The 21,533-nt window shown below is 36.0% G+C and overlaps 1 protein-coding gene across 2 annotated transcripts in view; it reads left to right on the top strand.

Moving 5' to 3' along the window:
- Positions 1–21,533, top strand: part of POLA1 (DNA polymerase alpha 1, catalytic subunit) — a 191,627-nt gene that overhangs the window by 137,296 nt on the left and 32,798 nt on the right. For both annotated transcript variants that reach the window (XM_015302675.4, XM_015302671.4), the window contains exon 36: positions 12,716–12,812. In XM_015302675.4, the coding sequence (XP_015158161.2) occupies positions 12,716–12,812 (97 nt within the window). The remainder of the gene's footprint in view (positions 1–12,715; positions 12,813–21,533) is intronic.

Below are 21,533 nucleotides of genomic sequence, written 5' to 3'. Positions count from 1 at the left end.
CTATTAAAGTAGCATTTGTTAAACTGTGTTCTAGGAGTAGAACAGTAGTGATAACAGATATTATCCAGTATCAGGCTAGTGTTTTTCAGTTTTATTTTTATTTTGTGAACAAGTTATAAACAGCTTGTGCTATGATAATTTGGGTGCTACATGAAACCTTCAGCGCTGTTTGGCCTGTAGAATGTATTATATTTGATGCTGGACAAAACTGAAATATTCATGTTCTTTCTCATAAACCTTAAGCTTCCTTTGAGTCTTTGTACAATCTGGCAACTACTACTTCAGTTTTTTTGGTAACTGGTTGAGATACTTTGGTAAAATGCTTTTCTGCCCTGTGTATTATTTCATGTAGAACGTCAAAGTCTGCTTCTGTTTTTCATGAGCTGGATGGATTGACAGTTGTTAAACTTCTTGCTTGAAAAGGCATATATGCATTTGGTTACTCTGCCTTCATGATCTAGATGATTTGTGGAATGTCATGTTTCTGAATACCTGCAATGCAGAAGCAGTTAAGACTACTTTTTTGTACTTCCACATGGATGAGAAAATGCTGCCATTTTGTCAGATTTTTATTTTATTGTTCACTGATGCTCTAATACCCCTGGTTAGATTTTTACATGGGTGATTTTGTTAAGTCAACTGAGAAGTTTCAGCTAGTGCATAATATAGAGCAATACTGAATGGTAAGGATGGGAAGGCTAGCGTGTTCTTGCTGAAGACCACTCAAAAATCCTCACCTAACAAAATAGTCTGTTGGCATGGAAAATGAGTTGTATAGGGTTTGGCTGGGTTCCTGCTGTCACAGAAGGTTATCTAACCTAATTGCTTCCAGCAAGCTTTTAGCATTGTCTCTTTCCAATTGCAGAAATAGTGATGCTCCAAATAATGAAGTAGCTTTGGTAAAAAAGAATTGTCTCCTCCTCTTGTTAGCCCTACTATGGGAACAAAACTACGCATTATTGGCTGCACAAATCTTTAAAAAAAAACCCAGTCTATCTCCCAAACTTTAAAATAAATAAATAAATAAATAAAATAGTTTGTAGTGCTCTCTTGTAGTGATGTAAACCTTAAGAAGAGAATTAATGGTTCTTGACTGAATGTATCCAGTGCATTACTTTACAATAAGTTATGGATGATCTAATGAAGATAATATAATCTTGAAGCCTTGCAAACAAATGATGTATTAAAGATGACATGCTTTTCCACTAACAATTTCCACTTATACAGTGATATGAAGATAAAATTGAGTAGATATATAAATTTGAATAAATTATAAGGCTGTAAAGAAAAGGTAGTGAAGAAAAATGTGTCTTTTCAATAATCTGTAAAAGTAAAAGAAATACTAAACTTTCACAGCTGGCTACATGTGAGAGAATTGATCTTGGTGTTTATGCAACCTCATTACCAAGAGTCTTTATTTATTAGGAAGATGAAAAGTCATGATGAGTTTCCTTGTGGAAAACAGGTGAACTGCAGTATCTCTAAACAGTTCCTTTGGTTGTCTTTGATTTGGGCACGCTCCTAACTACCTTGATGCGTACTGTGGACCTGCCCACAACCTGAACAGCCTCTTATTTGTGAGCAAAGGTTGCCATACCAGTACCTTGCTGTTCAGAAGTGGATTGGGGTTTTTTATTACATAAGATTTATGAAAGAGTCTTGAGAGTATAAAACAATAATGTTGATTCTTGAAATTGTAGTTTGAAGTAAGTAAATTGTATTAGGTGCTCTTACGATCCTGTCTAGCTTATAAAGATGGCTAACTTATCAATACAACGTTTTTTGGACCAGAAACTTCCGTAAGCTACATTTTTCCTATTACTTTTTCCAAATATGTTTATGAAATCCTCTGAGATCAGCTGCTCTGGGCATCCATATACTAAAACGGAATGTCCTTTTCCTTGCTTGTTTATTCATTCCCTATAATTTGGGCACTGGGGTGCTGCATGATACTTTAAAGGTTAAGGTCATTTTTTTTCCAGCCTTACTTAGTATAAGGTTACATGATTGACATTTTTATAGTTTGTGTGTTTCAGATTCCCTAGTATGAGGGAAGGGCCTAATATCTAGGACATTAAAAAAGAGAAAAAAAGAAAAAAAAGACAGAAAGAAAGAGTTGATGTAAAGCATTAGTACCACTCTGTTAGTTTTATTGTTGTTGTTGTTCTTAAGTAAAAACTGTTTCCAGATGCCAGGGGAGCTGAAGTTAACAGAAGGCTAAACACCTTGTTGCAGAGATGGAGGTCAATCACAAGTCCTCTCTGGCCTTGTCTAGCACTGAAGAACAAATTATTTTCTATTAGAGAATAGCACTATAGGAAAATCTTTTTTTTTCCATCACTGTTGTGAGTGTATATGACCTTTCAGATTTTCTTTAACTTGGGTTCAGTGCTGGTGGTGGTGTCTGGGGTTTCTGTTTTCTCCAGAAGAGAGAGAACTCACTACGGAATGTTCTTCACTATGAAAATTATGCCACCATTATTCTTACTGACTTTGTAACTGCAGCACTTTCAGTCAAAGCTAGGCATTGCGTAGGCTGTTACTACAGGTTGACGCCTGATACCTTTTCTCAGCCTATAGGTACCAGTGATTTTTATTTAAACCAGTATCTCCTTCAGCTTCAAGTAAAAACAATCATTTTGAAAGGGTTACCCATTAGAGAAATCAGTTACTATCAGATGCTGTTTGTCACTAGTTTCTTACAGTGTGGAAACATTAATGTAACCCTTTGAAGACAGTTTAAGGATATCTGTATTCTTAAAAATACAGTCAGTATAAGCTTTTTTAAAGTCACTATTCAAACAGTTTTCATCTAATGGGGATGTCTTTCATGGAAGTATCCTTTTTTCATTTGTTTTACGTAAAATTTATTTCTTAGGCTTCATCTAAGTGCCTGTAGTATGATAACTAGCAATAAAAAGACCTGATAATAACCTGATAGCTTCATCTCTGTGATGATAACTCTACTAGCAATGGTCAACTTGGACTCCTTGCACTTGTGAGAAGCAAGGAGACATCATGCAAATAGTAAGTAGGGAAACTGGAAAAATGGCAGTTTACTGTTCTGCATTTAACAGGGATAAAGATCTTACTTAACAGAGGAGTCACCTGTGCACATCTTGGCTTCAGAATAAGTTCAGCAAGTTAAATAAACTTTATTGCAAGTCTATTTGCCATTCCATCTGAAGCAGTCGTCTTGCAGAGTCTTTCAGAATTATAAGGATTTGCTTGTGTAAGTTGTTGGCACCATAGAGATGGGGACTTCAGTCAATTTCTGATAATTCTGATCTAATAGCAAAATATTTCATGGTGTATAATGAATACTGATATTCATATAGGTATTCATACCAGTCTAGTTTCCTTATTTTTTTAACTTTTAAGAGAAATTAAGATCAGTGAGAATCAGGACATTGTCCACAAGTCCTTTAGGATTTACTGGCATGCTAAATTTGTTTTGGACAAAGTGGGATCCTCTGCAGCAGACATGTTCCTTCCTTCAGTTAATCAGAGTAGGTGAGCTCAAAGAGTAGTTCATTAAAAGCTGAGAAATTAGGAGTGTTGGGAGGAAAAGTAGCTTTTGAAACATTTTGACCCCCTGACTAAAAGCTGGAATTGAGGGAGTGAGAGCTGAGGGGCTCGCTGAGTTTGGAGAAACAGAAATATGGTAATGCAAAGCAGTATTCTCAGTTCCCTCTCTGCAAATCATTTTTTGTTTTTATTTTCACTTGCATGCTTTTACATCTAAAACATATTTAGATAAGCTTATTTGCTTGTGTATCCAGCCTATTTATAGTGTTGTTTATTTACTAATAAAACAGTTTCTAAATGCTGTACTTGTGTTTCTTGAATGGTAATCAAGATTCAGCTAAAAAAAAAGAACATTTCATGAATATTAGTAAATTATTTTAGAGGAAAGTAGTGCAATGTAACCCATTTCTTAACAAAATCATAATTTAAATAAATGAGTATAAGCCAATTTGCTTATGGGGATTATTTTTTTCTATCATTGCTGTAGCCTTTCCTTCACATAAAGTATATAAAATGTTTCATCTTAGGAAAAAAACAAACACTATTTTAGAATTTTGTATGGAAATAAATGAAATTGCTTGATGGGTCAAAGAGTTCTATTCTTTGATGAGATGTTCCTATGTGTGTGGTTATGTCCTCTGTGTTTTGAGTAAGTAATGTTAGTTAACTGCTGAGTGCTCCTCATTCAATGATTAGATCAGTCAGTTCTCTAGAACAAGACACAGCTTTGGATCTGTATTAGGTTCTTCTGTAACACTTGAGATAGATTGGGAATACTTTCCATGGTACTTATATTTCTGCAGCAAGGAACAGCTTTGCCTTACAGAGGTGGTTTGCAGTTTAATTTGGTTTCACTGAGCCTTTTTTATGAACTGTTTTTTACTGTCCACTCCAGATCGTCGAGGATCATGTAATTCCAGAAATGCAGAAATTAATGACTTTGAAGGTGATGGCTTTAGTCTTAAAAAACATCAGCATGGATTTTGTTTATTTATTTATTTATTGTCCTGTATACCAAGGAGAGGATGTGTTTTAAGAGTGTATTTGCTCGCTTCTTATTTTAAACAGCAAATTATTTTGAGTGGGCAAATACTCTTGATCAAAGGCTCTTAAAAAAAAACAAAACATGATTTGGGGATCAGCTTCTCTGGAGTAACATTCAGTGCATCTGTGTGGGTGCAGTCGTGTGGTTTTGATTGTGCATGCTACTGGAAGAGTCCCGTTCCAGAGTAATGTGTCTCTTTCATCAGTTGTCCAGTAAAGTTCATATTTGTATTTCATGTGGAAAAACTTCAAGTCTTAACCTTGCTGCTGTAGATGATAGCTTGAAGGTTTTTTTGTACAATCCCCATCTGAAAGTGTAGAATGAATTTTCATGCTCCAGACTGGTTAATCTGCAAATCCCTTGGTTATGCAATGCTACTACTTCCAGAAGGAGAATGCAAATATTCTGCAGCCTCTCCACATCTGTGAGCTGTACTGCAGATTACGCTCTTAATTTTTTTTAAGGTTTCTTTCTTCTTATTTAAAATGTGAAGTTTTTATTTGGATAAAACCAAATCTTGTATTTCTAACCAGAATATAAGATTACAGATGTTTGTATGCATATGACAGTGACTGTCCTAGGTTCTCTTCTGCACTATATGAGCTACCCATAAACTCCCAAGATAAAACAATTATGGTGTATGTTGCATAGGTTCAACAGGCGGGTTGCATCTTGAGGCTGATGGTATTCTGCAAGCCCGTTATGTAAGGATGCTTGTGTGTTCGAAGTCTGCTGGGACAGAGCTTGGGGCTTGGAAAGTTCAGTTATAAAAATCATAGAATCATTTAGGTTGGAAAGGACCCTTACAGTCAACCATCCACCTGACCTACGAAGCCATACTTGAAATACCTCCGGTTGGAGTCATGTTGCTGGTTAAAAACCGAGTAGTATAGAAAGTAACAGTTAAATACTTGAGCTTACTGGTAAGGCCTGTTTCGTTTAGAATGGACGAACTGACCAAAGATGCCACATTGATTACTTTGGAAGATCACCATCTCATGTGGTCTTATTTATCAATCCATTAAACATTCTGTATGAAAACCATCTATTTTTAGAAATTTCATTATCCACTGTAAAGGCTGTTTCTGGACTTCTCAGAATTTGTAGCAATACGTACATATGTATGATCTGTGTTCAGATAAATGTGTAGGCATACCTATGTAGTGCATAGACCTGTATGCTTGTACACATACACCTACATGTGTGCAAAATCTTTTCAGCTTGAGTCTGTGTAGTCTCATTGGTTACTGTTGCAGTGTTCTTAGAAAAAAGGTACTTGAGAGCAGATAATGTTTCTGAGGTTGTGGTAGACTCTGCCTTTAAGTTTCGTGTGTTTGACTCTTTTGTATAATTGCATGAAGTTTTAGTAACAAAAAATTAGTCATAAGCATCTCAACGCTGAAAATTTCAGTCTATAGAACACATCAGAACGAAATCTGTATGTGGTGTGTGTTTGAGGCAAGTCATTTCCTATTATTCAAGGCTTCACACCTCCAGGTCTCATTGGGCTGCTTAGATGAGCTTGAGTAAGGGATGCAGGGCAGAGCCTAAGCCCCTCACGCAGGAAGACATGTTGTCTTCCTTTGTCGGCAGCAGCTTATTTGGTTTATTCACATCAACTGCAGTATGGTTTGCTATTTTGCCTTGTGCCAGTTGTTGTCCATGCAGGAAGGCCATTAAATTTGGTGGGTTGGTTTTCTTCCAGATTAGGTAGAAAGTGACTTTTTGCTGGATTCATGAATTGAATTTGATTTGCCACATACTGAGATGAGACTAAGAATAGAGGATAGGGTTGGATACCTAGCAAGATGAGAAATTTTGAGTTGAGCACAGGTGACACTCCGTGCTTTTGTTCAAAAAACATCCTATCTCTTTAGAAAAGGATCAGTGCTTATTTTGTGTCTTCGCTTACACTGTCAGCTTTAAGAAGAGGTAATCTACCACCACTAGTTTTCCAACAGATTCATTTTTGCATTCCTCTGGAACTCTGCAGGTAAGTCCTGTCTATCCTACTGTCACTTGCTCTGCATTTTGTGTGTCTGTTCCGTGGGCTTTCCTATCTGAGTCTGAGATATCATCTTATGAATCCTCAGCAGAGCAGTTCCGGCATATGACTCTCTCCAGTTTCAGATAACTCATTCAGCTTTTATTATGGCAAAATAAATAAATAAATAAATGTTGCTATTAAATTTCTTTCCTTTTGTGAATGAAGCATAGAATCACAGAATGGCTCTTGTTAGAAGGGACCTCAAGGATCATGAATCTCCAACTCTACTGCCTCAGGCAGGGCTCCCAACTTCCATATGTAATACTAGACCAAGCTGGCCAGGGCCCCATTCAACCTGGCCTTGAACACCTCCAGGGATGGGGCATCCACAGCCTCTCTGGGCAGCCTGTTCCAGCACCTCACCACTCTTGTAGTGAAGAACTTCCTCTGATATCCAACCTAAATCTTCCTTCCTTCAACTTAAACCCATTTCCCCTTGTCCTGCCATGGTCTGCACTACCTACTAAATGAAAACATTTAGAAATAATAATCTTAATAATCATGCTTGGAGGTATTCTGTTAACCCCATTATTCAGTGTAGTGTCCCTTGTCAGCAGGAGTTTTCATCTTTCTTCACCCAGCTCCTCACCCATTTTACTCTTATGCTGGAATTCCAATTCAGAGTTTTTGTAATGCTGATTTTGTAATCTGTAACGTTCTGATTAATTACTAAACAGCACTTAAACCAGTACAAGTTCTCGTCATTTCAGTTACTTAGTGGAGAAAAAATAAATCTGGTAATATCCAAGAATATTCCGTCTTTTGTCATGCTTTTTTTCTATGGACGTCCATACTTTATGGGTTGTTTTCTAAAGGAGCATTTACCTTCAGAGGTTGGTAGTAACTAGAGGCTGTGTCAGAGGTGTGCCGCAGCTGGCCTGTTTCTACAAGAGAATACACAGGGTGTGTGAAACGTGGTCTTGTGCTTCAGTTTATTGCCGTGAAATCACCGTGGCATGGATAGCATTTGGATACATAAACATCCACAGTGCTGAGCTGTGCCCTCTTTTTGAAAAGAGAAATTGCTGCACATAAGAGAGATGATGGAAAATGTGTGCAGTCTATACAATCTTCCAGAAGTAGATTGAGACCAGTGGCACTTCCCCGAAAAAATAAATTACCCAAAATTTGCAGCACATTCATATTCAATTTCATCACAGCAGATGCTCATTAGTATGTTGTTATTAATTGGTATTCACTTTAGGTTTTGTTTAAAATGAAGATAATAATTAGGTTTTAATTACTGCATCTTTCTAAGGGGGAGGGGAGGAAATGCCTCTCAAGGCACTGAAGTATTTCCTGTATGCTTCTCTCCACTACATGCGAGCCTCGAAAGTCTCTGAAACACAATTTTCTGCCAAGAGACTTCTTTTCTATTTCTTTTTCTTTCTTTCCTATATTTTAAGTATTAAGAACTAGCCCTAAGTGGTTTGTTTGGACATAGTGAATCATGTCATAATAGTAAGAGCCATAGCTCTTTCTAATCAAATTACCAAAAAGACTTTGCAAAAGTAACTCTCTCAAGCAGCTGATTAATGAAGTGGTGCCACTGTTTTGTATTATAATTAATTGAAGTAATACAAATAAAATCCGTAGCCTGTGGAAATTATCTCCTATGCAAAGCAATCTAATAGAGTTAGCAAACTAGAATGAGAGATGTTTTTTTTTTTTATTTCTTGTTGCCTTCATCATCCTTAAAAGCCATTGGTGGCACAACTGAAAACAGTGGCTGATGGAGTACAAAGTCAGAACAGCTCAGAGAGGGCCTGCAGAACTGAGGGTGAATCCATTACAGAGGACAACAAAAGTGCAGAAGACAAATCAGAAAATAGTGTAAAGGATTGTGAGTGTGAGGGGACCATGGAGAACTATGGGAATGTGAGAGATACCAAAGAACGAATAGAAGACTTAAACTGAGTTTAAAGGAATATGGGTCATCTTAGAAGGCATTGACTATCACGTCTTTCTTTGGTAAATATAGGAACTGACAACAGTTCAAAGAAAATTGTTCTAAGTAGTGGTATTTAGCTTTCTGGCCTGTTCAAAAGTATATCTTCAGACATGGAACTTTTACATGCCGTTTCAAGTGTATTTGCTATAATAACACTGCATTTGGGTGAGCGAAACATCAGAACTAGAATTTAGTTCAGTCTTCTGCATCTTAGCTGTTGTGAATTTTCATCAACTTCTTTTTGGGTTTGTTTTTCTCCTTTTTATTTCCTTATACCTTTCTTAACTGGATTCTCTAGGTCACTGCCTTTAGTTACTGAAGAGACTTCGAAAGATGGTGTGTTAGCTGTTCAGGCTCCTGTGTTACTAAAATGGAAGGGAATTAGGCACCTCACTTTTGAAGTTCTTTGGGATGGAATCTCAATCAGCCAGCACTGAGGGAGAGGCCTTCTAAGTTCAATACCTATATACAGCTGCCTACAACATTTCTTCCACAAGAGAAGTGCTAGTAAGAGACAGAGCATGTTAACTTCTCATGACTTTAGGGGAGGAAGGATGCTCGCCAATGATGAAATCCATCTTGTTCCCTTGCTTTCTGAGAATCGAATAAGTTTTGGTATTAAGAAGTTGGAGTAAGGGTGGGCAGTGGAAACTTTCCCACGCTCTGTGCAAAATTAAGCAAACCAAGCTTGATCCTCTGTTCTTGCCAGAAGGGCTGTAAATCCCCTGTTCTCTGATTACCTTTATGAAATTAGGGAGTTAAGGCCATTCACTGCTTGAATTTTGGCCTTGAGAGAGAAGTGGAGCAAGTACACAGTGTGGCCTTGCTCTGGAGCTGAGTTCTTAGGAGTCTGTGACACAGAAGATGAGACAGATCTACCTTTCAGTTCAGTGTTTTGTTCAAACATCACCAGTTACAGGACAAATGCTAAGCTATTCGTTGCTATCAAGACAGAGTGGATTCAGATGTGTAGAGGCACAGCTGACCAGCAATACAAATATGTTGCAGCCTCCTTTCCTGATGCATGCTCTAGTGAACGTTTGCTGGTGTGTATGTCAGCTGAGCAAGATTTTTCTTTTTTTATGACTGAGCATTTGGTGCCCTATTATTGTCCTTATTCATGGGAAAATTTGTTTTGCTGATGTTTCTAATGTACTGATTCTATTAAGATACTATTGTTTTCTTACTAGATAATCCCTGTGATCTCAGATTCTTCCTGAGAGGGCAGGTTAGGGATTTGCAATTGTCCTCCTGATTTTGCAATCATATCAAACCCAGATTTCTTCAGATGATTACCTGTTGGCCAAGCACAATGATTTTTTTTTTCTCATGTGTTATTTTTCTAATACAAATGTAATTTTTCTGTCATGGGAATGAATAATGGTGATTGCAAACTACATGACTTTGGTTCCTGTATCTGCTTATTGATGTTTTAAATACAAGAAAAAAAAGGTTGTTTGGCTGCTTTGGTACAGAGTGTTCTTTCCATGAATGGAAGCTGTCAAAGAGGCAGACTTACCTCCTGAAATCAGTTCTTAATGAAATCAAGAAATCAAACATCATCGAACAAATAAGAACTTCAAAATAAGGTTTTATTTTCTTGTCCTCAGTATTCAGTCTTTTATGGTAAGAAGGACTGCATAAATGATAGAAAATCTGAGAAGATCAGATGGTAACTTAAGGGCTGTCAAGTTTTCTTTGCACAAAAATTTACTATTAAGTGTGAAGTTGGGTTTGAAGTTACAGAGTTTTTTCTTTTCTTTAAACTTATAGGTCATCAGAAATTAAGGAAATACACAAAGTGACGATAGAAGTAATTCCTAATGCTCTTTTAAATTTAAGTCACCTGTTGTTTAGCTTCATAAATATACCATGATATTCATCGTTGCATGAAAAAAAAAACCTTGTCTTTTCCACTAGATAACTAATTTAAAAATGTGTCAGGAACCTGAAGGGAGGGGACTATTAGCACATAATCAATTAAAAAATGAAAAAAAAAAGTTAAAATAATAGATTGTTTATATATATATATGTCTGTGCGTATAAATTATTGCATACCGATTTTTGTATTTTCTTTATCCATTTAAGCAGTGACTTTCAATTAGCCTGCCTACTAATATCAGGTCACTAAACTCTATAGCTGGTGCTTTATTCTTTCGTGTGGGTTGTCATTCGTTTGCTTCAGTTGGCTGGCAAAGGTTGTTGTATATCCATTACCAGCAACACAGCACTTTGCATTTCTGAATTGACAAGCAGCTATATTGACCTAGCGCTTATTATGGGTCAACAGCTGCGTTAACCGACGGAAGGACTGAGGGGCAATTAAAATGAATTGGCAAAAATATATCTTCCTAATTTACTCCAATTTGTTATTTATGCTAACATTGTATGGCTTCTATGGTGACACTAAACAGAATGGACCCAATAATGGCAATTAACATAAAAATATAATGGCTAATCAAATTGACAGCAACTGTTTCTCATCATCTCGACACACAATACATTATCAAAACAAACTATTATGAAGGAGGTAATTTCAGTGTTCTATTCAACCTGCTTCATGTGTGCAGTCAGGGAGATGTGTACCAGCAATTACAGCTGAATCTAAAAAACTAAACAAATAACTTAATCGCTGTCGTCCTCCTTTTTTCTTCTTCAGGAAGCAGTAATCAGGATTTACTAAAAATAACTGGTGTATAATAGTATAATGATGATGCATATCGTAGAATAGCTAATAAGGAATAAAATAAGCTTCTGTGTGTCTTTTTTTAAAATAGGTTTACATGAAGTGGAAAAAAGTGTAACGTTAAAATATATAAAGAAATAACAAAGCAGTAGTAATAGTTGTCAAATGTCTCAACATGAGTTGCTTAGTAGTTATAGATACTGTATAACCTGTCAGTAGAAGTGTAAAATTAGCTGAATTTAGTAACAGAAGTTGGCATGATTGGGTAGAAAATTAAAAAGCTAAGTGAAAGCAGAATTCCAATAAACAGAAATACTTTGCCAGTTGCTGATCTTCTGTGTTTTCAGCCTCATATTCCATGTGGTATACTGAGTGTCAACTTAACATTGATCTAATGTGTGGTGGTTAGGTGTTTGTTGATTTTGTAGTTCATCAAGAAAGTCTTCAAGAATTCATATCTATGTAAGTACTGAATGTATTAAAACAATTGGTACTTCCATGTTTGATGCAGTTATAGTTATTTCATTCTTGAAGACGTTTGTGATGCAGAAGTCTTCAAACCATTGTTGGTCAATATTTCAACATCATTATCTTAAATAGCAGGGACTGGAATGTGGTCTTGTTAAATGAGAGTTCAAGAAAAATTAATTTAAAGGGCCTGGTTGTAGTGTGGGCAAGGTAGATCTCATGTCTGTTTGAGCAATATCCTAATGCACAGAGTGGCAGCAGTGACATGAATGCATACAGGCGTACTTTTGAAGTACAGTAATAACACTGAGGCTTGACATCACTGACGTTCAGAGCATTTAATTGAATATGATATTCCACGTGTACACACTTGCAGATTTTTGAACTAAAGGTGTAGTTATTAACATGCAGTAGCCCTCCACAGATGTGTAGAGCAAGGTGATGACATAGCTGCAAAGGTGTATATGCACCTGTTCTTATTTGAATTTTTCACAATTTATGTAACTACAGCTGTGTGTGTGAATGGGGAGGGAGGGAATACAGCCAAACACCTGTATTCATCAAAAATATACATTAATGCTTTTCCTTTTTTGAGATTGTTGCATTGTACAGTGTACTAAAGCAAGAACGTTATTACTTTGTGCCATCTTTCTTATAACTTTTGTTTTGGTCCCAAAGCGTCATACTGGTATGTGTGTCTATAAGAATAGGTAAACGTGATTTGTGTGTTTATAATGGATAAGTTTAGTATGATTTGCATAAATGATTTCGATTGCGAGGAAAAAGCATACAGAGATGTGCTAAAAATATTTTTGTAATAGTAATGATAGCGTTATAGTAATATAGTATTATAGTATTAATAGTATTACATGCAGAATATATCTTTTAGAAAAGTACAGAAAGAATCACCTCTTGCTAACAGAGAGAGCAATAAGTACAGGAGACAAACTTATCACTGGGGTTTGTAATTACTACCTTTTTATTTTGCAGTATTCTGATAAGGCCCTGTACACTCAGCTGTGCTTTTACCGGTACATTTTTGATGTGGAGTATGCAATGGATAAAGTGATTACTGAAGAGGATAGAGGTAAGTTTAAATTATTAATTAATTAAACGTAGCTCAAAAGCAGCTCACATTCTAGAAACTACAGCTATCCATTTGTACTCTCCAAATCTGAACTACTAGGCTGTAATGGAGAAGAGAAAATAGAAGAAAGTAGGACTGTGGGAGTCATTTGTAAGAGAAGAGTGTTGGGTTGGAATAACAGATTCAAGATTATATGTCTCTGTACTTACAGAGCAATTGCACTTTGGAAAGAGTGCTTTGCCTGAAAGTTACGCCGTTGGACAAATCTCTTTGCATGTGGTTTGAAGGATACGTCAACTTCAGTAAATAGGTTAATTATAACTATACAGTTTCTAAAATAAGCCAATTAAAACATATTCAGGTATTATGTAAGAGACCGCTTTTATCAGGGATGAAAATGATGGCTCAGGAAAACAGCAATGTTAATTGCCTACAGAGCTCTGTTGAGTACAAAATTTATGCTGATGTTTGGAAGACTTTTTTTCCTCTTGTCATCTTCCAGTAACCGTCGTATTTGTGAGCTAAGACATCTCTAAGCTATAATGAAGATAGGCATTTTGTGTGGCTAAGTGATTCTCAAGCTGACAGAAGAGCATCTGTGATGGTGGGCTAGTGCATGGCTGATGTGGAATTCTGAACAAAGCTGAGTTTTGAGCCCACCTATAAAGTATACCATTAACAGAGAGCACTTCCACTGTGTTTTTGGTGGTGCTGATTAAGAAAAAGTACTACCTCTATAGTTAGCTTTTCTGATTGCTGTTCTGCCTTAGAAATCTTTCCCCTTCTCTGCGTCACCAGCTCAGTTTCTGGGTGATAGAAGGAGACTAAATAAAGTCATTCTTTCTAAATGTAATTTTGATGAGCTTTATATGAAAAGCGAAACAACTTTAACATGTTAGCTAAAAAAAAATGCTCAATTAAGCAAATTGTCTGATTCTGGCCTGTTTCTTCTTTTAGAGATTTCCATTTCCTTTCTTAATCCCACTTAGGGCAAGAAGGCCACTCTGAGGGATCATCTCAGTCTAGTACAACTTTGTAGATATACTGAAGGAATGTTACGTAATGGTAGCTACTAGTAGCTGAAACTCAATAACTTGGTGTGTATCTACCTAATATGAGGATATAAGAGTAGATGCATCTTCAAGGGTGATCGTATCCTTCCCCTGCTAGAGCAGACCATCACAGGTCTCATTTTGAAACCTGTAGGTGGTTCTACATCTTTCACTGTTGTTCAGAATGTGTTTCAGACACTCATCCTGTGATTCCTGAAAATTCACTATAATTTTCTCATTCTAACTTGTTCAACTAGTGTTTGTCCACTTACTGAATGTTTATTTCCCTTCCCTGATGTTCTCTGCTATGCTTTTAGAAATTGTGGTAGCATCTCTGTTTTGTTTTAAATTAATACACTTCTAGATTCCATTAGTAAGAACAGCTCTCTGCTGCATGATCCTTCCTCTTAGTCTTTTAGTCTTCTCTAGGTTGGATTCATCTTTCATTGTGAGGAACTAGAATTTACCTGGTGTTCTGGATGGTTTCTGTCCAGTGTCTTGTACACTGCATCTGTACATTTGATGGAAATACATCTACTTATGCTTTCCTGTATAGCTCATAGGTCATAGCTGCATTGTACCATTAACCTGTGGTTACCTGATGAAAGAAATGTTGAGATCTGAGATGTTTTTCCTTCCGTCACTTCTGAATCAGACATTCATATCTAAGGTTTATGGCTTTTTTGCTTCTTTGTTTTGTCATACTTGAATTTTCTTGGTTTTGTTCATATTGGACTGCTTAATCTCATCTACAAATTTAAACTTCAAGTGTATTGAAACATAGTATGATGCCTTCTGCAGTCACATAGTTTCTCATTGTCTGCCTTAATCAGAATGTGTTCCCAGGCCCTCAACACTAGTTGGAGAAAGTTAAATAAAATTAGTATCTAGAGAAATTCTTGAGGAAATTTTAGAACTCTGTTATGACTTCCTATTTTCTTGGATGGTTCATTTTCTCAGCACTATGTATTTTTTTTATTTTTCTTACCTAGATTAATTATTTTTATATAATCTTATTCAGTCATCGTGTGATTTCAGGCTTGGTACTGCAGCAAGTGTTAAGACCAGATTAATTAGATCTACTATGTCTGCCTTCGAAAATTGGTAGGCTCTTCAAATAGACAAACTGAACAAATACAATATACAATTATGTCCTATTTTTCAGATATCTTTTGAGAGGAAAGCATCTTTCTATTAGTCTAAAAATACACGCAGACTTTGAGAATAATTACCTGTAGCTTTTTGGGTCACCTTATTTTATAAGTACCAGTGTTCTGTTTTCTCGCAACAGATGTAACTGATTTTCTTTGTGTTATTGAAATAAGTTTATTTAGTGAACTCCCTTTATGAACACAAAGCGTGAAAAAAAAAATAAAATTCCATGCCATATTTCACAAGCCATTTTGTGTTCAGCATCGCTTATCAAAGATGGTGGGTTCCATGAGCTTTATTTTTCCTCTTTACTATGTATGTAGCTAAATCACTTATTTACTGTTGTTCTGATTTTGGTTTGGGGATTTTTTTTTTTTTTGCTTTTTTAAAATTATTTTTAGGGAGGTTATTTTAAAACTAAATCACGTGAACTTCTGAGTTTCCACAGAGTAGTTCTTTGTTCTTGTAGCTTTTTCTTATTCTTGCTAGCAGTTCAAAGTTGTTATTCATCTTGGAGTGTTCTTCTAGAAAAAGTTTTCAGTTGCTAGACACTCAGGATATAAATGTTGGAAGGGAATTTGAAGGAATTCATGCTTTCTCTCCATTCAGAACCTTGAGATTTCACTGCTATTTCACCCACATTTTCTGTATTTGCTTCTGCAAAATAGAGAACTGTAATTACAGAACAGGTTTCTGTTTATTCTGCTATTTATATTGAAGGTCTATGTTATTTATTGAAATGGAATCTAAAAGAATAATTGTGAAGTCAGTGGGAGTTCAAAAGTCATCCAGCCTGCTCCTTTTCCCTGCAAGAGGATCAATACTATTGTCTGTCTAGCCTGCATTGCGAAGATAGGATAAATTTTAAAAAGCAAAAAAAAACCCAACAAACCAGACAAACTCAAACCAATGCTTTAATATTGCAGATACTACAACATAATAGATTTTTCAACCAGTTTCTTCTTCTCTATCTAATGTAGAGATCTTTTCTGTATATTTAAGGTGAATGTTTCCCTAAGCTTGTCCTGTGTATGATGAATATTATGTTATTTTTCTTGGAGAGTTTTGCCTATTTAAAACCTGTATGCTATCTTCTGTATCATTTTCAACAACAATCCTGAATTTATTCACATAATCACAGGATCGTAGGGCTTGGAAGGGACCTATGGAAATCGTCTGTTTTGTACCTTTCGTACCTTGAACATTTACATGATGATTTTCATGGAACTAGCTGTTGGAATCTGCTTGTAATTGTGTTAGAGCTCATTTCTGAGTAACTGAGGCTTAGAAAAAAATGATGTTAGATGTATTGCTTTATGTGTATCTAAGTAAAATTAATTTTCCATTTCATTGTCTGATTGTTGAGTCTCATAAGATCTATTGAGCGTTCATTACCGTGGGCTCTAGCATAGCATAGCGTTACAAGCAAATTGGCATGTTGACTACCAACATCGCTTTCCCAGGTCACTTATGCATATAATCCATGGCTGTGGAACTCCAGTGGTAACTGTTTTCCATCACGAGTATTAACCACTTAGACTCAAGCTCTATTTCCTATCTTTAGCTGGTCATTTATCTATTCCCTCTTTAACCATACCTGTTTTTTCTTTTTAAAAGGTTTAGGTAGTGAGATAGTATCAATCAATGGACAATATTAGTAGCATCATCTTGACCCCATGCTTGTTCAACGCTTTATGATATTCTTAATAGGTTTGTGAGATGGGCCTATCAACCTATGTTGATTCTTCCCCAGTATATTGTATTTATTCAGGTGCCTACTAATGCTCTTTTTATCATTTCTGCTCATTTGCACAATACAGATTGTCCATCATGTCATTCACGTTTCCTGGGTTTGCCTTTAATATCATGGAAGATAATTTCAAAAGCCAAACTGAAGTTAGTATGTAACCTCCACTAGATATCTGTTCTGGGTCCTGTTACCTAAGGAAATTAGAGTGGCTGACATGATTAAATTCTTTTCAGCCCTTCTTGTCTATTAATCTACTTTTTGTCATCTTCATGTTTACAGCTAGGTTTTGGTCCATCTTTTCCCTGTAAGAATTAAAAATAAGCTGTTTGGTTTACACAACATTTTATGATTACAGAGACTGGTGAAGTTAGCTGCCAGATATAACATCCAGGAGTATCTGGATTATACAATTATTAGTTATTAGTACCATTATTAATTTTTGCATTTATTCTCCAAGCAACTGTTTCCATTCATCTGAAAGTTTAAGGTCCTTCATGATGATGATACAGTTTAATATGTTAACATTGTGAAAGGTGGACGAGGTTCTAAGCTTTCATACTACAGAAGTGTAACTCTGAAATTCCTTTGCAGTCTTTTTAAATTAGAGACTGTTGCGCAGTCAATGTCAGGTCAAAACCAATTTAATTTTCAATATCTCTGTGCCAAAACCACTAATTTACAGCTGCCAGTAATAGTGTCAGGTCTGTTTGCTCTGATTTAATTTTTTAATCAGGAAAGGAAAAATTGCTCCATTGTGACTAGTAAAGTACTCAAAATGTTTTCAGCTTTTCCTTACAGTCAGAGGTTTTCAAAGCTGGCTTGTGGCTTTAACAGATGTTGCTGCTTAGGCAAACAGTGAGAACAGCAAGAAGCAGTAGGAGTAGCAAAGTAGTCACATCCTCTGTTCGTTTGGATGGAAAAAGGATAGGTAAACCAGCAGTGATTTTAGCACATGGTGTTTAAATCCAGGAGTACGCTTTTTGTGTGCTTTAAATTCAGAATTGGAAACCAATGTATTTTAATGGCTGTGTCATCAGAAAATCAAAATAAAGTGTAGTAAGCTTTATATCATTATCCCATTCAAATATTGGTATTGTTAAATATTCAAAGATATTACTGTTTTCATTTTGCTTCTACAGTAAAATGAAAACCTTTAAAAATGAAGAGAAATGGAGCCCACATAAAGTCAGTGAAACTACTGTGCCTCACACAGATGTCTCTAGTTAGCTCCCCCTCCTAGCATAAATTAAATCTTCATGGAAGACTTCGGATAGGGATGCTGCAGTTTCTTTATTCACAGTGGCTGCAAAATCATTCAAAAATTGGGTATAAATATGACTGAGATTGTTCGTGGTGCTTTTTGGTTTTTTTTTTGAAGAGAAACAGGATCCCTATCATAGGTCTTTTCTGTTTCATGCTAGAAAATGGAACTGAAAGCCGCCGCTTCTCCACCATCCCAGTTCTAAGAGACAGAAGGTCACAAGTGATGTTTGTAGTGCATTTAGGTGTTTCGGGGACAGAAATTGCAGAGATGCTGCAGTATATTCTTTCACAGAATATTTTCAACCACTGAGCCTCTGATTATTGGATTCCAAAAAGTTTGGACATAACAGGTTATTAGATAGGTAGAAGAAAGTGAGGACGGGAGATGGCCTGGGAAAGAGGGATTAAGTGTTCCTGTTTGTTGGGGAGACCTGCATCTTCAAAGTATATGTCAGTTTGTGAAAGTGGAATGCAATTGTTGTGGTCGTATTCTTATGGACTATGATTTTGTAAATCCAAAGGCATATTGAGAGGATGTTTTTGCACTTGTATAGCAGCTATATATCTGTATGTTCCTTGCTTCATCTTCGCATACAAACGCTGGAAGCATCTAATTTACTTTATGGAGGAATAAGCTGCAAAATTCTGTTGGGGAAAAAAATGACTCTCTTCTATGCTGTATGTCCTAGACACAAAACAAATTAAATAAATAAATAACACACACACACACAAAAAAAAACCCCAGCTGTGAATATTTGTGTGCATCCTATAATTTCAACATGGGATGTTCTCATCTTGATGCGCTAAGGAGGAGGTCAAACTGAATTTTTAATTGAAGAATAATTGTAAATCTTTCAAAGAAGACAGATTGCAATTGAGATGTTGTCAGAGCAATTTGTAGTTTAGTGTATGTACTCCTGTCAGCTGGTGATGATGGTGAGGTTGAGGGAGACTGAATGAATGGGCCTGAGCAAGATGTTCCTGCTCTGCAGTAGTGTACAAGTTCAGTCGGATGAAGGAAGGACATCATATGTGTGAGAGAGCTGGAAGGACTGTATGTATGAGAAACTGAGGCAATGAAATGGAGGCTTCAGGCATCATAACTACTAGACATGTATTTATAGGCAAAAATGCTATGAAAAAGTTGCAATAACTAAGAAAGGAAATGTAGTTGATTGGGTGTGCTTTCCATGGGAAGAGAAGTCATGTACATCCCAAAAGATACTGCTGTGTACATTTGTTTTAAGGTACTAAGTCTCCCAATCGTATTGTTTTGAAGAGGTAGTAGAATACTAATTTTCAAGAATTTAACCTTTGGGTAGCTCTGCGGAAGCACTTGTTCATTTGTCCTTCATGCGTTGTCCTGTAGAGAAAGGTGTTGGGACTTGAAAAAAAAAATCACTTTCTGGTGTGTTTTTGAGTCTCGCTATCTTTTCTCCAAGCAAAAAAAAATATTCATTGGAGGATTTTGAGCCTTTTGATACAGTGTACGGGCGGTTAGCTGATCTGTAAATCCTAAGTTATCCTTCCATAGCAATCACACTTTTTTTTCATTTGACATTTTAATGTCTTGTGCATAACTGTTTTCCTGTGTTCTGTTTCTGCTTGTGGGATCTTTTTGTTAAACCTGTGAAATCTAAGTGAAACCCCATTACACTCGCTGTACATTTCTATAACCCTTCCTCTGAATGCTAAGCTTAATGGGCTGTGACACCTCTCTGGGAGTTACAAATTCTTGTGAATTATTTTCACTGCTTGTGAGTGAAATAAATAGAAATAATGAGTTACAACAGCTGTGATATGTCCACGGTGTGGGAACTGTGTGGCATGACAGGAGTACATTTGCTGTGGCTCATACCTCCAATAAAGTAGTTTTGATTAATGAAGACTTTAGGGTTTTTTTTTTGCACGTTGTGCTTAATGTTCCTGGTGGAGTGAATTGTTTGGCTTGACTAACTGACTCTTCATGAACTAGAATGGTTATCTGACTTCTTCACATAAATACCCTGCTGCTACTGATTGTGGGAATATCTTCTGATTTGCCTTTCAGGCTTCATTCCTTACTTAACAAGTTGGCATATATCTATGTACTTAGAGCCTAGGTTATTTGATTTCATACAGTTTGGTTACTTTATCAGTTCTCTCATGTTTTGAAACAGAAAATAATCTTTAAAGCCATTTTTTCTTTATAGTTTGTTTTTCATACGCAACTTTGATTGTTTTTATAGAGACCTTTGTCTTTTTGATTTCATCTGTTTTAGTAAAGTTTGGGGTTTTGTTCAATGCAAGAGAGAAGCGATATGGCTTCTTTTAGTGACTACTGCTTCTCACAGCCATAAGCTCTTTTCTCTAGTGAATAGTGCAAGAGGAGCATCTTTCTCCTTAAATTTGATGGATCGGGCAGTGTAATTAAAAAAAAATCCTGTATTTTAGATACCAGAATTCTGACATTGATGCTATTTTAAAAATATATATATTGTGGTAGAAATTGGAAATATAAATACAAAAAATTTAACTCTGTATAATCCATTTGGTATATATGCACCTAGACATCAGAAGGGTAATATAAATGTAAGGTCTTAAAGAGATTTAAAAAAAGGTACAATTATCTGTATGATTTTTAAGTTGCATAAGAAATGTATTTTAGAACTTGCCAGTGATGGCTTATAATCACTTTGATATTTTGAGGAAAATGGTAGCTTTAAACAGATGATACAGAATTTATTTTTAAAAATGTATTGTGCTTATACAGTTGATGGCTTTTATTTCCATAATGTTTTTTACTACATAATTATACATCTTAATTACGTAATTACCGTCATAATTATTATGTAATTACATGTAGTTCCACTAATTACAAAATCAGGAAGTGTAATTATCTACTAAAAACTTTCTGAAATCTTATTTGTTCACTAGAGATTATTTAAAAGACCAGTGACCTACTGAAGATGGTGTATGGTGTTACGCATCACACCAGCTCTCCTTTTCCCTTTCCTCGTGACCGGTATAGCGTGAGAGCATTGTGGAAGGACTTCTATGTCTTTAGTTATTATTTCCCATAAAATTAGTTCTGAGACATTGCCTATATTGCCCAGGGATTCAGAGCCTCTGTGATTTTGTCATTGATATGTTTTGTCTTTTAGTTGGAAAGATTCTGTAGCCGGCGTTAGAGCAGGTTGCATGCTGTCAGTAATCACCTTCGTAACTTTATTCTTCGTAGTGTGTTGAGAATATCTGGGTCAGGTATCTGGTGTCGGCTATCAACATGATTGGGAAAATGCTGGTTATGGCCATGTGTAGGTAGAGCTAAACCTTGATTTCCCTGAAGACATGGAGAATGCAGCTGATTTCTCATGGACCAAAAATTTCTTTTATTGAGTAAAACTGCTTTTTTTAAAAATTATTTTTTCTGTTTAGATATATATATGTGTGTGTGTGTTTATGTGCTCATTTATTACTCGCTATTGCATGTACTTAATTTATAAATATGTTTAACGGTGCAGT

The sequence above is a fragment of the Gallus gallus genome, chromosome 1 (assembly GCF_016699485.2).
Source record: "Gallus gallus isolate bGalGal1 chromosome 1, bGalGal1.mat.broiler.GRCg7b, whole genome shotgun sequence".
Classification (NCBI taxonomy): domain Eukaryota; kingdom Metazoa; phylum Chordata; class Aves; order Galliformes; family Phasianidae; genus Gallus; species Gallus gallus.
The sequence above is the reverse complement of the archived record's forward strand: the minus strand, read 5'-3'. Positions and strand labels throughout refer to the sequence as shown.